The following is an 18,129-nucleotide window of genomic DNA, read 5'->3' on the forward strand; positions in this document are numbered from 1 at the left end:
CATTTTAACTTGGGTTAAGTAAATATGAGACTCTGTATTCCACAGAGTAGTAGGTAGTTTCTTGTTAACATAACTGTAATATAATAATGTGTTATAATTTCTGCTTCTCTGTATTTTTGTACTTTTATAATTTTTTGTAAAAGATTAAAATAGTTTTTCAATAAATACATCCATATATTTTTAAAAATCAATATCGGTCAAAAATAGTGAGTAATCCAATTATTTAATAAATTAAAGGTGCAACCATATTTAGAAGATCACAGTTTTGGTTGCCACAATACAAGAAGGATATTGCTTACTGAAAGGATGGTCAACAGTACTTAGGGGTTGGACAATGAGGAGTAATTGAGTAAATTGAATGTATAATGAAGATCGCGACAATCTGTTTCACTTAGTCCACTACAGCAAAACACCAGAGAAAATTGCCTGTGGTTGAGAGGGGTCAAATTCAAAACTAATCTGAAAAGTAATTGATAATTTTAACATGAGAGGAACTGGCATGTTCAAATGGTAAAAAGGTGAACCCCAATTCCAACCAACTATGAACTCCCCTTCTCCCAAATTAACCATAGCAAATTTCGGGTCAGCCAATATCCTGCTTTGAAGAGGCAGGTTACCGGTGATAATAATTAAATCAATTTCTATTCAAAAGATTTTGGACACTATTTAAATTTAAAACAGCTGTGGAATAGGTCTTCCAAGACTTTGGAAACCAACAACTGGGTTAGCTAGCTGAAAATGAAGACCCACCATTGCTTGAATCACCACAAAGTTATGATTTTCAAATAAGTATACAAAATTCCTCAGTTTGCTTCATTTTCAGATATAAGTCAAATGGAAAGGATGGACCACATTTCTATGCTTAACAAGAAATACTAGTAATTAAACTCTAGCTACAAGTAAACAGTTAAAAAATGTCGGCATATAACACTACAAATTACAACTAATCCACTTATAAACTCTCGCTCACTCTCTCTCATACACAAAAACACACATATGGACAGAAAGGAAAAAGTAGATTATGGGTGAAAGAAAGCTGCAAAGAATGATTACAAATGCATGGCTTGCTGAGATGATCCTCATGTTTTAGACTCTAGTTAGAACATTACTTTTCAACTGTCTGAATGCTTCCACTGGATCGCATGAGACACTTGATCATGTATAAACGATCCCTGATTTATCAGTTAAAAGTCACAGCTTACAACAACTGCCAAAGGTAAAATTGAACTGTTTTCTTCACATTTTTAATGTATTTTGACTGCTTCTGTGCTGGTAAAAATCAAACTCTTCTCTCTTGGTTCCAGGTGCAAGCTATTCAGTTATTTTGAGAACCAATTACACTTTGTTGGCAAGCAAAAGACTTTTGACATTAATATTGGTGGCTCAGTGGTTAGCACTGCTGCCTCACAGCACCAAGAACCCAGGTTCAATTCCAGCCTCAGGCAACTGTCTGTGTGGACTTTGTACATTCTCTCCATGTCTGCGTGGGTTTCCTCCCTGTGCTCCAGTTTCCTCCCACAGTCCAAAGATGTGCAGGTCAAATGATTTGGCCAAGCTAAATTGTCCATAGTGTTAGGTGCATTCGTCAGAGTGAAATGGGTCGGGGTGGGTTACTCTTCGGAAGGTCGGTGTGGACTTGTTGGGCCGAAGGGCCTGTTTCAACACTGTAAGGAATCTAATCTAATCTTAAAAAAAACTGGTTACTAGTCCATGGACCAATAAACTTTTTGTTGCCACCAAGCTAAGTTTGTACACAGAGGCCTTTGCCCCCAACTTTTTAAAAAATAACCAGGATCTTGGGTTGATGTCACACTACAGGTGACCCCATTACACTATACACACACACACTTTTATACATACATACACATGCTCTCTCAGACACACACACACGCTCACACACTCTCTCTCTCTCCCACTCCCTCACACGCAAGCACACACATATAAGTCTATGGGGTGAGCTTGCATTTGCAGATTTGTATTTGCAGATACATTCTATTTTGTTCAAAATGCACACAATCTGTAGGCAGTCAGTCCATGTGACATTTTATAAATTCCCACTTTGGAAACAGAACCGGTTGGAATGCAGACAGACTCTAACCTTCCATCTTTGATGCATTGCCTGAGCTGAGATGCCACTTTTAAAAAATAATATCTTAAGTTATCTCTGGAATGAGACTTGAAAATTCTGGGATTTACATACTAATGAATCAAAATATGCAACCCATTCTAAGTGATTAAAGACTTAACAGCAATTTAGGTTTGTTCAATACATCACATCTGTTGTATGCCACTTTGATCTTTTACTATAGATTATGTGTCCTATGAACCTGCTCCACTAGCTACCTCATGAAGCATCAGCACTCTGAAAACTTGTACTTCCAAATCAACCTGTAGGACTATAACCTGATGTTACGTGACTTTTAACTGTGTCCACCCCAGTCCAACACCAGCACCTCTACATCATGGCATCCAATTTGTTTGCAAGCACTTCAATTACTGCTCGTGCAAACAACTGTTTACTGGACATGATACTTGTCACGAGTGTCAAGTTACTTGCTTTTCAAAACATGCAGCAATCATTCCACTGGTTTTAAAACAGATCTTTCTCATTTCAGCACACAATTTTTTAAACAAACACCAAAAACAAAATTACATAGGCTTTCCATTATGCAGGGCATTGGTGAGACCATGTCTTAGGTGTTGTTTGTTATTTTGGTCTCCAGTTAGTGTGTCCAGAACTACCAGATGCTGTCTTAAAAGTGGAGGCTGCTCTTTTAAGACAGAGATAAGAGGAAATCTTTACCTTCAGAGGGTTGGGTAAATTTTGAACTCAGTGCCTTCAGAAGGTGGCGGAGTTCAGATTCATTGAATATTTTTAGATGACACATACATTCTTCTTGACAAAGGAATCAAAAGTTAACAAGGGGTAGATGGGAAATTGGAATCTGGAACAAAACTGATCAGCCATGTTTTTACTAAATGGCCAAAAGACATAATTCTGCTTTTAATTAGCATGATTATATCGAACATTTCTGGTACCATAAGATATATGAGTCATTTGGCCCTTCAAATCTGCTCTGCCATTCCATCAATCATGTTCCTCAACCCCATTCTCCGACCTACTCCCCATAACACTTGATCCCCTTACTAATCAACCTATCTAGAACCTATCTGCCTCTGTCTTACAGATACTCAAGGAACTATTGCTGCAGAAGCCTGTGAAGGTTGCTTTCCACTCGGTGACAAAACTCTTCCTCTTCTCAATTTTAAAGGCCGTTCCTTCTGTTTTCTCGTGTCTTCTACTAATGGAAACATCATCTCCACATCCAGTCTATCCAGCCTCTCAGTGTTCTGTAAGTTTCAATGAGATAATACAAATGAAGCCCTACACATACAATATTCCAATCTATCAGTGAAGATGGTGGATTCCACAGCCAATAAGAGCCAGTTTAAGCATCAGTCTTGGAACTACAAATATCTGCAAGAAAGGCCCACCTGTAGCTTTCGTGGAGGTAGCTAAGCACTCTGTGGTTTTCGGCATCATATCAAACCTTTATTTTGAATGAGATGTATGGAAAGCCAAGGAGGCAAAGTAGTTTTGTTTACTACTTTACAAAGAGTTAGACAATATTAGTAGTATTATCTTAGCAGTTCTGGTGATATAATTAAATTTATTATTATACTGCATACAGGTTCCCAGAACAATGCTACAAGTATTGAATTGCTTAGTTACTTGTCTCCCTTGCCACAGACTAATTTTACAAAGAAAACCTATCATTCATTAGAGATGAGAATTTACTGTTCATTCATGATAAATGCACCTTTTAGATGCATTGGACCATCTCTAAGCTCTGAACAACATCATAATGCTTCCTGTCTAAATACCTCGCTCCCCACTAATCACTATGATAACTGCCATCTTCTTTAGGAGACTGCAAGTGCCTTTACATGTTACCCACCTTGCCAGATTTCTGCCTAGTTGGTAAATAGCCTGCAAGAGTAAAGATGGAGAAATCACCAACACAGTTGATGTGAGGTTTGGCCACATAAATTGACCAGCTTTTCATTGAGAAAGCTGATATACAAAAAGAAAGACTTGCCTTTCTCTAGAAGTTTACTGCCATTAATAATCTCCAAACAGTTCATAACCAGAGTACCTTTGAAGTGTAGTCAAAGTTGGAATGCAGGAAACACAAAATACAAACAAAATCAAAGCTCCCCCTGCGACATGGGGACATGGACCTCAGAAATATAACAATAATTGATTTAAATTGGATAACCTATAACTTTATAGCTACCGTTTCCTCTTCTCTGAATAGGGCAGGGATAAAAATGCTTAATTTTAACAATCAGGAATTCGATTTTTCTTTCTAGTCACAACACTCAGATTTAAATTTACAAACTACTTATTTTTTATTGATGTGAACTACAAAAAATATACACCAGTGTATAGAAGTTAGCTTAATCCTGTGGAACAAATGATAATTAAAAATGCTTACGCATATTGAGTGCAGCACAATTAATATTATTCTGTCCAGCAACGTCTTTGAGAGCTCTCTAACTAAATATGTATTTTCTATAATCACAGACTGATCAATGTGGTTGGAACAGATCAATTGATATTTCAGAAAGGTGTTAAGCCATTTAATTCTAAAATCCCACGTGACTGATAACCTGAGAATCTTTCTAAAATAATAGATTTTATTGACAGCCCAATCTAAAGTGAAGGCATGAATCAGTTTTGAGATTGAAGCAAGCCATGACAGAGTTCATTAGATGGATCATGCAATCGGTAATTTGCCAGATTTTCATTGGTCAGTCTAAAGTTATGTAAATAAGCCTGGTCAGCAGATTCTAAGTTAGCAAATATACATGGAGGAAATAATATGGCTACCTTAATATTAGATCAACACAGTTTCAACAAATTACATCAATCTTCAGAATAGAAGATACTAATAGCATTCCAAAAATACTAAATCATCAAGGGACAAAAGGAGGGGAGAAATAATATACAATAACTATGACTACAAAAAAAAGTACTAGGGAAACTAATAATAAGGCTAAAGTCCAATAAGTACCCTGGACCTGAAGGGGTGCATTCAATAACATTAAAAGCAGTAGCTACAGAGATCTAAGAAGCACTGGTAGTAATTTTACAAGAATCCTTAGATCCTGGAAAAGTCCAGATGATTGGAAAACTGTCAATGTAAAACCATATTAAAAATGAAAAACCCGTAATTATAATCCAGTCAGTATGTAATAGGAAAGGCAAATGAAACGCTGACCTTTATTTCAAAAAAGTAGTGGAGACTAGTACAATTACAACATTTAAAAGGGTAGATGAATAGGAAGGGATCAGAGGGATATGGACCAAGTGCTGGCAAATGGGACTAGATTAGTTTAGGATATCTGGTCGACATGGACCAAAGTATCTGTTTCTATGCTGTACATTTCTATGCTTCTATGACTCTATGAAAAGTTATAGGAATGTAACATGAATGAAACCTAAATGGTTTCCAGGATCAATTGGGAGCAGGTTATTTTTGATCTAATATTGCGCATTGGCAAGGTGTTAATTTATAAACTTGAAGTAAAGGAGCTTCTAGAAAATGTAATCACAAAACTAAAGAACTTTTATATTGAGCTTAAGAGTAACTGACTTACATACAAAGTAAGGTCTTAATTCTGAACAAAGCAAACTATGTATGATTGAGGGGCAAGTTAGTGTAGGTTGGAAAATTAGTTTCAAAAGATATGTTGTGGATAAGTAGGAAAAGGAAAAATATTTAAATAATCAATTCATTATTTACAACAAATATTCTCAAAATGTCATCAAAAAAGTGATCCAACAATGCTCAAAAATGAAATTAAAAATCTTAAAAATAATACGATATTAAAAGTGTTTACCTATAACTTTGCTACAAAGCCTGAAGATTGAGAATTTTTTAAAATACAGCCAAGGCTGAGAAAGCAAGAGAAAACAAAGAGACTAAACTACCACAAAACCAAAAGATTGTAAAAGTTTCTGTAAGTCTGTAAAAGGAAGAAATTAGTGTTGGCCTGTTAGATATGGAGGAGCCGGTGTTGGACTGGAGTTGTCAAGGTCACTTCACCTGATGAAGCAGCAGCACTCTGAAAACTTGTGCTTCCTAATATGGCTTTCACTCTCACCTTACCTCTGGAATTTAGCTGTTTTGTTTATGTTTGAACCAGGGCTGTAATGAGCTGAGTGGCCCTGATGGAATTCAAACTTGGTGTGAGCGGGCAGTTTATTGTTTATTGTTGAGCAGTTGCTGCTTGGTAGCACTGTTGACGGAACCTTTCATCACTTTACTGATGAATGAGGGTAGAATGATGGAGTGGTAATTGGTTGGGTTTAATTTGTCCTGATTTGTGTGGACAGGACATATCTGGGCAACGTTCTGCCTTGTGGGGCAGATGCCAGTGTTGTAGCTGTACTGGAACAGGGGACTAGGGGTGCAACAAATTCTGAAGCACAAGTATTCAGTACTATTGTCTGAATGTTGCCAAGGCCTATGGCGTTTGTAGTATCCAGTGCCTCCAACTGTTTCTTGATATCACGTGGGTGAATCGAATTGGTTGAAGGCTGGAATAAGAACGGAAATTGCTGGAAAAGACCACCAGGTCTGGCAGCATCTGTGGAGTGAAATCAGAATTAACATTTCTGGTCCAGTGACCCTTCCTCAGAACGGCTGAAGGCTGGCATCTATGATGCTGGGCACCACTGGATGAGGCCAAGATGAATCATCCACATGGCATATCTGGTGAAGGTTATTGCTAATGCTTCTGCCTTATCTTTTGCACTGATGTCCATATCTAATCTTTATTTCATGTTAATATATTGTCCTTGTCCTGTGAGTCCTAATTTTGCATAATGATCTCTTACATCCTCTAATTGAGGATTGGGATGTTAGCCAATGATTGCACAATGCTCAGCCTGTCCGCAACTCCTCAGGTACTGAACAACATCCAGGCTTGGGCTCACAAGTATCAAGTTACATTTCCGCCACATAACTGCCAGGTAATGACCATCTCCAATAATAAACAAACAATCTATGCACCACCCCTTGACATTCAATGGTGTTGCCATCACTGAATCCTCCACTTTCAAAATCTCGGATATTACCATTGACCAGAAATACAACTAGAATCATTTTATAAATATAGTGGCTACAAGAGCAGTTCAAAAGCTAGGAATATTGCAGCGAGTAACTCACCTTCTGACTCCCTAGACCTTGTCCACCATCTACAAGGCACAAGTCAGGAAAGTGATAGAATAGTCTCCACTTGCCTGGATGAGTTCAGCTCAAACAACGCTCAAGAAGCTTGACATCAGCCAGGACAAAACATCCTGCTTGATTGACAAAACATCCACTTCCTCCACAAGTGATGCTCAGTAGCTGCAGTGTGCACTATTTACAAGATGCACTGCAGAAATTCACCAAAGACCCTCAGGAAGCACACAACTACTTCCATCTAGAAGCACAATGGCAGCAGATACACAGGAACACCACCAACTGCAACTCCCCTTCAAGCCACTTCCCATCCTGACTTGGAAATATATCACCGTTCCTTCACTGTCACGAGGTCAAAATCCTGGAATTCCCTCCCTAAGTGGATTGTTTTTTCTACCCACAGCACATGGACTGCAGTGGTTCAAGAACGTAGTCCACCACCATCTTCTCAAGGGCAACAAAGGACTGGCAATAATTGTTGGCCCAGCCTGCGACTCCCATGTCCCACGAGTAAATAAAAAGAAAGAAACCAATGTCAAAATAAATAAATGAGCTATTTTTGGGTTAATAGGTTGAAATTTCGAATACCCACAAGTTCAGTTCTTGGGCCTTAATTACTTAGTGAGGAGACTGAATGTAATTCATTCACAATCATCAGTGATATTAAGTTAAATAGGAGGCTAAGTTGTGAGGAGAATATAAAGAATGGTCGGACAGGGATAGGCTAAGTTAGACTACAAGATAAGGCATGGCAGATGGAATATAATGTGGGGAAGCTGGAATATATCAGTTTTGCAAAGAAAAATAAGATTGCATCAAAGATTTTAAATATTAAGAGATTAAGAGACCTAGGTGTCTATGAACAAAAATCATGTAATTAATAGTAAGCAATTAGGAAGCCTATCACATTTTGTCATTCTTTTTGCAAGAGGATTGTAGTACAGGAGTAAGGAAGGTTTAATACAAGCCCTTGGCAAAAGCACACCAAGACTAGGATATCTGGTCAGCATAGACAAGGTGGACCAAAAGGTCTGTTTCTGTGTTGTACTTCTCTATAACTATATAACTATCGTGTATAGGTTTGGTCTCTTTATTGAAGGACGGATATACTTGCCTATGTAATGAAACAAAGATTCATTAGACTGGTAGCTAGATGAAGGGATTGTCCTCTAAGATAAGACTTATGTTTGTTTGAGTTTAAAAATTAAAAATTGTAATTGGCTTGACAGTATATTTACTGGGATGTTGCTTGTGATAGCTGGGCATCATACAACCCGGGGTCACAATTTCAGGATTAAAGATTGATCTCTTCAGACCAAAGAAATATTTTTCATATACAGGTTGTGGTTCTTTAGAAATCCTTGCTCCAAAAGACTGTTGATGATCACTGTTCCAGAATTAGAAATCAGCCATTTAGGATGGAAGCATTTTTTAAAACTTCCATGCAATTCATTGAATTCAATTACTCAAAGGGCTGTAGATCTTTAATCATTGAGTATAATCAAGACAGAGACTAAGGAGCTGAGGTGAAAGTGACCGATCTTGACAGCAAACAGTATTTGGCTGACTATAATATCATAAAACCATAACAAAATTGAAGTCCATTGTTAATTTTGCTTGAAATGTTGTGATGAATTGCCTTCTTGGAAAGCCACAATCCATGTGGTGTAGGAACATTCACAATACTGTTAAAAAGGGAGTTCAGGATTTTTACGCATTGAAAGAATGGCAATATGAGAAGTGACTTCACTGCAACTTAGAAAATCCTTTCGGGTGGAGGAAAATAAGATGTTCCCTCCGGCTAGTGAGTTTAAAACCAGGGAGCATAATCTAAGGCTTAGGGTAGGTCATGTAACTTAAAATGAGGAGTAATCTTTTCACTCAAAAGATGGTAAATTTTTAGATTTGTCTGAAGAAGAGGACTTGAGGAAACGCAACCACTGAGCATGCTCAAGAGAGAATGGAAAGATTACAGGAGACTTATGACATCAGGGGACATCGCGATAGTGTGGGAAAATAGCACTGTGATAGATCATCAGCTATGATCTAACTGAATTGTGGAGCAGTCTTGACAGGCTGAAAGGCCTATTCCTGTTCTTATGTTCCTATGACATTGTTCCAAATCAGGATGATTGATACTTTTTTAGGGATCATGGATTCAGTGGAGAGAGTGACTGTCCAACGTGTCATAAGGTTGCCATTCAAATGGGTTGCTTTCTCCTGGATGATGTTCAATTTATTGAGTTATTAGAGCTGCATTCATTGAGGCAAGTAAAGAATATTCAATTTGTGGCTTATGGGTTGTGAACAGGATATAAGAAGGCAGGAGGTCTTTACCTGCCCTTCATCACAGAGGTTGGGATGTCTATCAATAACTGCTGCATTCATTCACAACTCCTCACAGAATGAAACAGTCTATGATAGACACAGCAAGACCTGGACAACATTCAGGCTTGCACTAGTGTATGGCAAATAACTTGGAAATTACATATATGTGAGGCACTTAACACCTGGAAGCAAGGGAGAAGTTAACTGTATCCCCTTGACATTTAGACATATTCCCTTCACTGAATCCTCCCATCATCAATATCCTGCAGGTTAGCACAGATCATAAACTTAACTGGAGCAACAACATATATGGCTCCAAGAGCAGGTTAAAGGCTGGAAATTGTGTTATGAGGAATTCATCAAGATTCCTTCTGCAGCCAAACCTGTGACCTATACCATCTAGATCCTGGATATCCAAAATATGGATCATGGCCCGAATTGTTTTGCAGAAATAATAGGCTGGGTTTAGTGTTCTGCCATTGACAAGTTTTTTTTTCTGACTTATTCTGAATACGGTTATCACTGACGAGTCCATCATTTGTACCTATTCCTTCTTGTCCTTGAAAAGGTGGTGGTGGGCTGCCACCCACTGCAGTTTGTGTGCATAAGTACACCAAAGTGTTGTTAGGGAAAGGATTCCAAAATTTTAACCTAGTGACACTGAAGGAACAGTGATATATTTCCAAGTCATGATGGTGTGTGTTTTGGATGGAAACTTGAAGGTGGTAGTTGTTACCATGAACCAGCTGCCCTTGTCCATCTGGGTGATAAAGTTTGTAAGTTTAGAATGTGCTACTGAACAAGCCTTGTTGAATTACTACAGTGCATCTTGTAAAATTCTGCCCCAGGTCTTTAAAATAACACATCTGGCATAGTATAAACAGAATAGTGGATATATTCCACATGTATTCCATTTTACCATCCTGGGTCACGTTACCATTTAGCTAGGTATAAGGCAGTGCAAGGCTATTGATCATCTTGATCATAAAGCATATCGTGTCCTCGCTACGAGAGGAACTAAAATAATGGAAGCAAAATATTATTTGACACAATTTCACATAAACTATGGCACAATCTTCCTCCATGTCTCTTTCTTCTATATACAAGAAGATGCTGAACATTATATTTGTTGAAAAGCTAGTTGAAACCCAAAGCCCAGTAATGTTTGTTCCATAAGATTAGAAAACAAATCAGCCAAGCCCTTGAGTGGACGGAAGTTAAATACCTACTTCCAAAGCTGATTATAAAAGTTGCATTTTTCAACATTGCATTGTAACTTGTAAAACCCACATTTTAAGAATTTGCTGATTCTATTGTTCAACCATCTTGTCAGCCAGTTTTCCATCATCTAAGTGAAACAAGGCAGCAAATTGGGAGGCAAAATTCTTGTTTTAATGACAAGTATACTGAATGTCTCTTTTTATGAAATTCATGGTCCATTAAACTATTATAATGAATAACTTTAAATTGTGAGGCTTATAAAAATACAAAATTATCAGCAGAATATTGATAATAAATAAAATGTTCAACAATTTTTCATTATCAAAACTATAGTGCCAAAGCTGATCATTTCTTAGTTAAAAATACCAATAATCATGGTTAGCTCAGTGGCTAAATAGCTAGGAGATGGCGCAAAATGATTCCAGTGTGCATTTAGTCCCTGTTGGCAATTCATGGAGTGCTACCTCCTTGCCTGTCCCATGTTTGACATGGAGTTGAAGCTCTCAAGCTAGACATCTAGTCAGTCTCAAACACAGAGAGACAGAGAGAGAGAGAGAGAGAGAGAGAGAGAGAGAGAGAGAGAGAGAGAGATTGCTATGCTCCTGCTTGAACTATGGTTAAATATCTTAACTTTATTCACTTTCAATCTGGCTGCACAAAGTTAATCAGCACATCATGGTCTCAATGTCCAGGTACAAAAATTGAGTAATTTTCTTATGTTCTAATATTAATATAAAGATTCCCAATATTTCTAATGAAAATTCCATTGTAAAGTTGACTTCATCTTGCATATTGGTCACTGAATCAAGTATGTGATCTGTTGAAAGAAAACAGGGCCTTGACAAATCACAATTCACTTGACAACATCTAATGTCAGTGGCACATTTGCCTAATGTTGAGAGGTCTAGCTGATGAACCTTAAAGGGATCACTGTAGCCATCTCCCAAAAAGGAATCTGTTGAGGTTTTTTATTGAAAAGATTTTTGTAGAGGAAAAGGATAAGCATTCCTCTAAATCCCACAAACATCTTCTGGCCAGTTGCAATCAACACCAGCAACTGTTTCTGCCTCACCTGCCAACATACTCTATATTATCCAATTTTCATCCTTAGGATATGCCAAGGTTCTAGAGTCAAGGAGTCACACATCATGGAAACAGGCCCTTTGGCCCAACTTGCCCATGCCAAACAGAATTTATAGCACAAGATCATAGTGTCATGCACGATATATTGAATAAACCTAGATTGCTGTTATGTCTTTGTCCTTTTAGAATGGGTTGCAGATTTTGATTCCTCAACATGCAAATCCCAGAAATTCTTTCAAGTCACATTCCCAAGATAACTTAAGGTTTTAATCAAAAATGGTCACATCTCAGCTTAGACAATACATTAAAGGTGTGAGGTTAAAGCCTGTCCATATTCAAATCTTGAGGGAGAGTGAGAGAGACCGAGAGCAAGAGAATCTGAATGTATATTTGTACGTGTGTGCACAAGAGAGAGAGAGAGAGAGAGAGAGAGAGAGAGAATGCAAATCTTGAGAGAGTGCAAGAGAGAACAAGTGTGTGTGTGCGTGAGAGAGACAGAGAGAGAGAGAAGTACTTCCAAATAAATCTGTTAGACTATAACGTGACATTGTATGATTTTTAACTTAAATAATGAAGTTCTTCTGGCCAAGCATAGCCCAGTAATTTAGATATATAATTAATTCATGTTCTTTTGTCATCTTCAAATTATCCTAAAGTTAAGAATACTCTTTTATAAAACATTATTTTAGGTGCTACTTGTGTAATTGAATAAAAAAAATTAAGAATACTTCAAGTCTTGTTCAATTCTCATCCTACCGTTTGCCACCTTTGCAGTCTTTTTTGAAGAGTTTGACACATTCCAGTAAGCTGCATCAGTTCAGCTTGTGAAATTGGTACTTCAGATGTGGGACTTTCGAACATTAATAAGGATCTGTGGAGAGGCCAAACATTCATCTTGTGTTATAAATGCTTGTCCACTTGTTAAAGAACATTTCAAGAGCTATGAATAATAATAAATTAATTATGATAAAAGTTTTGATTCATTGCTCAAAGAGGTATTACTTCCCAAGCATGAGATAATATTCACCCTACAGAATATAAATGTTTATACTTATTCATCTTATCATTTACAGAAAATAATTCGTTAATTTCTAATCCTGTTATATTAAAAAGTAACAAGCTAAACAATGGCCCAGACAGTTCAACAGAAAGATAGCCAGTTTGGAAGAGAATTGTAGGTCAGGTTGAGGTTCTGGATGAAAGTTTGCTCACTGAGCTGGAAGGTACATTTTCAGATGTTTTGCCACCATACTAGGTAACATCATCAGTGAGCCTCCAGTGAAGCACGGGTGTTATGGCTCACTTTCTATTTATTTGTTTAGCTTTCCTTGGGTTGGTAGTCTCATTTCCTGTAGTGATGTCACTTCCTGTGGTGGTGATGTCATTTCCCTGTTCTTTTTCTCAGAGAGTGATAGATGGGATCTAAAGTCATGTGTCTGTTGATAGAGTTCCGGTTGGAATGCCATGCTTCTAGGAATTCTCGTGCGTGTCTCTGTTTGGCTTGTCCTGGGATGGATGTGTGTTCCAGTCTGTGGTGTCCTTCCTCATCTGTATATAAGGATACTAGCGATAGTGAGAGATAATGGGCTTCAGATTGGTTTCACTGGTCGGTGCAACATCGAGGGCCAAAAGGCCTATACTGCACTGTAATGTTCTATGTATGAGCAGTAGTAGGCAATTTGGTTCATCAAATGTGCTCCGCCATTTAATGAGATCACAGCTGATATGATAATCCTCAACTCTACTTTCCTGCCTTTTCCTTATAACCCTAGATTCCCTTACTGGTCAAAAATGTGTCTACTTCAATCTTGAATATACTTAATGAACCAGCATTGACAGCCTTTTATCTTAAAGAATTTCATAGATTCAAGACATTCACAAGAAGAAAATCATCTCATTCTTAAATAGATGTCCTCTTACTGTGAGATTATATCCTCTGGTCCTAGATTCTTGCACAAAGTAAAACAACCATTCTGTATCTAATTTGTTAAGTCCCTAAAAATCTTATATGATTCAATAAAATCTGCACCCATTTTCTAAACTCCAGTGAGTACATGGCCAGACTCCTCAAAATTTCTTCAACAATCACTCCAAACCCAGAATCAATCTGAAAACCTCTGGTCAGTGGTCAATGCTCGTATATCTTTCTTTAAATAAGGGGATTAACACTGTTCACAGTATTCTAACTGTTGTTGAATCAGTGCCTTATATAGCTTCAGCTGGATTTCCCTACCTTCATATTCCACTATCTTTGAGAAAAAGGACAATCCAGCCTTCCCTTTCACCTGCTGAACTTGGATGGTAACGTTTTGTGATTAATGCAGGAGGACCCTAAATTTCTCTATAATACAGCTTTCTGCAGTCTTTCTCCATGTAAATAACATTCAGATCCTCTATTCTTCCTACCAAAGTGTATTTACCTCACATTCTCCCACATTAAATTCCATCTGCAAAGATTTTGCCCAGTTCCTTAACCTGCTGACATCCCTCTACAGGCTTAGTGCATCATCCTTACCAGTTGCCTTCTCATCTACAAACGTAGCAATGATACATTCACTTCCTTATTAAAGTTATTTACGTATTGTAAATAATTGTGGCACCATCACTGATCTCTGGCACTCCTCCAGTTACAGATTACCATCCTTAAAACTCCCACACTTTTTCCAACTCGGTCTTCTATTAGTTAGCCAATTCTCTATCCATGCTAATATATTTACCCATAACACAATGGGCTCTCATCTTATTCAGTAACTTAACGGTCAGTACTTTATCTGACTTACTTGCTACTTCTTCAAATAACTAATAAATTTATCAAACATGATTTCCCTTGATGAAGCCATGCTAACTGATTACTTTATATAATTCCAAATAACTGCAATGTTTTCTCAATGATAAATGTTAAGCCAACTGGCCTTTGCCTACTTTTTTTTAAAATCATGGAAGTCCTACAGTGTGGAATTAGGCAATTTGATTTAAACAGTCCACACTAACTCTCCGAAAAGCATCCCACGTAGACACAATTTCCCCACCCTATTCCTGTAACCCTGCATTTTCCCATGGCTAATCCACCTAACCTGCACATCTCTGGACTTTCCCTCACTTTCTGAATAAAGGTATTACATTGGCAATTTTCCAATCCACTCAGACTTTTCCAAAATCTAAGGATTATTGGAAAATTACTTCCAGGCATCCATGATATCCAAAGCTACTTCCTTTAAAATCTTAGGATGCAACTTCTAACAACCACCCTTGAAAGGGGCAAAACAGACATGTCAGAATAGAATGGACTATAAAAGAAACAATGGGCTGGAGAAATTCAGCAGATCTGGCAGCATTAGTCAAAAGAGAAACAGAATTAATGACTAGAGTTTGGTATGACTGCTCTTTGAATTTGAATTCCATAAAAGGGGCATACTGTGCTTGAAATGTGCACACTGTTTCTCTCTGCACAGATGCGGCCAGACCTGCTGAATTTCCATAGCACTTTGTTTTTATTTCAGAGTCCCAGTATCTGCAGTATTTTGCTTTCATAGACTGAATTATGATATCTCGTGAGTACAAAGGGCTGACATTCACTACTCAACAGCAAGACACCCCTTGAGGATATCATCCTGAACTCCAGATATACTGTGTTCTTACCTCTGAAAAATGTACAAGGACAGGCCAGTTTCAACTCTGCTGGAGTGTACTAGTAAACATCATAAATGCAAATGCATGAACCCTGGCTGGTATGCACGAATGCACTCAGTTCTCAGTCAAAGAATTATACTCTGTATTACACCTATGTTGCAGGTGATGGTTCTCTCTTACCCAGAGTGCTGCAAATAAGCTAGAAAAGGAAATACGGCAACAAAAACAATCATTTGCACCCAGAAAGCTAGAATTCAATCATAATCAAAAGGAATTAGAACTATAGAATAGCAATCAATCTGCAAAAGTAAGGGTTATGAAACCGACTGATCATCAACATCAACAATGCTGGTAACTTCCACTCAATGGCCACAATTTTCAACAATCTATTCTTCATGAACAATTCAGAGACTTATACATATGACACTTTTCATTTACTTTTATCTTTTGGGTTCACTTCTTATTTCTAATCTGTGTATGTGTGCGTTGAACCGGATTTTTTCTTGTGTCTCGTAATGAATAAACTCACTGCTTGTTAAAATGGTTTCTATAAAAACGGGAGTGAACTTGGGTCTGACAGAAAGGCATCCACAAGAGAAGGAAGCCTTTTTAATGAAACCTTATTACAACCAACCAAAGAACTGGGAGAATAAAAAAGGGAAGCCAATTCGTATCTCCTCACCCAGGAGAGGAACACATTGGAATATTTTGCCTGGGACCATAACAAATTGGGGATCATTGCCTGGGGTCTATGTACAACAACCACTAAACATTTCAATTGTGGATCATCAAAAATTGGCGCTGTATGATGCTTCTACCCTACAGCCACACTGTCAGTAAACCTTGTTCAATTGTCCATTGCTTGATCATGGCTGCTGCCTGGCGATTTCTTTTTGGATAACCATAGCACTCCTTATTGCTGGCTACCACCACCTCCAGGGTCCGCTCAGGTTACGGCACAATGGAACTATTCCTCATGACTGGTTGAAGGGTCTTGGCCTTCCTCCCCTCCTCATGACTGGGTTTGAATCATCTACTCCCCTCCCTGTGGTTGCGGTCAGGACTGGAGGAAGCTTGCAACATTTTGTGACTTTCGGCTAGTAGGCAGTGGGGAAGCGATGACAGGTTTTGCTTGGTTGAAGGGCTGAGGGTAATGGCCATTCTAGTCTGGATGACATTCAGTGGCTCTCTTGTGTTGATCAACTGACTGTTGACTACAGACTGTTGCAGAGGTCCCTTGGTTTCAGCTGTAATATCTAGGAAGGCAGGGAATTGCTGAGCTCAATCACGGTTTACGCCTCAAGAGGCAGACTGGATGGAGTGCCGCAAAGAACAGAGTGGTGGCTGCCAACCTCAACCTTCATTGTCAGTCACTGGTTGGCACCCTGCAGGGAAGGTCCAGCATGTCCAGGAAGGTCCTGAAGGCAGTTGCAGCTTGTGGAAATTCTGTCAAACAGTAACTAGCATGCAAGAAAGTGGATGACAACTCCAGAGCATAGTCTGATATGTATAGGGGCCCCTTGTGAATCCCTTAGGCAGTGGTGCTACAACAGAACAGATCACAAGTCAGAAAGCTGAAAGCACCCTCAAGTTTGACACAGGGAAATGATTCATGCAGCGTTGTAACACTAGGATAGGTCAAAAATCAGAAGGTTGGAAGCGGCATCAAGTCCGAAAGGGAGAAAGAGACGGAGGTCATACCAAATTGGTGCCAATCATGACAGATAATGTATTGCAATAAACAATGATAAAATATATCTTACACCCTCAAATGTTTAGACACCAAAAAACGTTCAAATAGATTTCAGATTGCCAAATGAGACAAAAAAAAAATAAAATAAAACTGCACAAAAAATTACCAGGAAATAACTATTTTCACACCCACTTTTCCTTCACAGTACCTATTTTTTGCTCAAAGTTTAAAGTATTTGTATTTCCAAGAGAGCAACAAAAGAATGAGTTTCCTCAATAAGGGAACAGATGGGCCCAGTAAAGAAATAATGTAGTCCATCAGAAAGGACCCCATTCTTTGCCCTAATATCTCCTTAGCAAAACTTATGTTTTTATATAAAATATCCTATTTCTCTCAAGAAATACAGCTTTACATTTTGTATAGTGTTTACCTGAATCGTTTATTTAATAGTTCCAAAGTGTTTTCAATCTCTAACATCAGAGCAGCTCTTGAACTCAGTGCCTCTGTAAGTAACACCACCTATTTAAAACAATACAATACAAATCTAGAGATTACCAATAGACCGAAAATCACTTAATAATAATAAGAATGCACAATAAAGAAATCTCAGTTAGAGACCACTGATCTAGTGATATTGAATATAAAGAAATAAACTGCATAACCATGTGAGTGGATCTGAACACTGAAATCAGGAAACTTTAGTCAGGATTCTTAAATATAATTATTTAAGTTGAAACACAGTTGTTTCCCTGTTCACAGACCTCTTTCCATGCAGAGGGCATCACATTAAAACTGATTTTAACTACTGCAAGTTCCAATGCAAAATGTTGCATAATTGAAGTTGACCACAAAGTCAGGCCATAAATTACTCACACAGAACTTGCAAAAAACGAAAGTTCAATTTACATTGATAATCAG

At 38.0% G+C, this 18,129-nt stretch overlaps 1 protein-coding gene across 6 annotated transcripts in view; it reads right to left on the reverse strand.

Annotated features, from left to right (window-relative positions):
- LOC122559794 (uncharacterized) overlaps positions 1 to 18,129 on the reverse strand; it is a 132,679-nt gene that overhangs the window by 78,903 nt on the left and 35,647 nt on the right. For all 6 annotated transcript variants that reach the window (XM_043709868.2, XM_043709844.2, XM_043709861.2 and 3 more), the window contains 2 exons: positions 17,642 to 17,730; positions 12,645 to 12,759 (listed from right to left, as the gene is read on the reverse strand). In XM_043709868.2, coding sequence (XP_043565803.2) covers positions 12,645 to 12,759; positions 17,642 to 17,730 — 204 coding nt within the window. The remainder of the gene's footprint in view (positions 1 to 12,644; positions 12,760 to 17,641; positions 17,731 to 18,129) is intronic.

The sequence above is a fragment of the Chiloscyllium plagiosum genome, unplaced genomic scaffold (genome assembly GCF_037043375.1).
Source record: "Chiloscyllium plagiosum isolate Xiang-an unplaced genomic scaffold, Cpla_swu_hap1 HiC_scaffold_2, whole genome shotgun sequence".
Lineage (NCBI taxonomy): Eukaryota > Metazoa > Chordata > Chondrichthyes > Orectolobiformes > Hemiscylliidae > Chiloscyllium > Chiloscyllium plagiosum.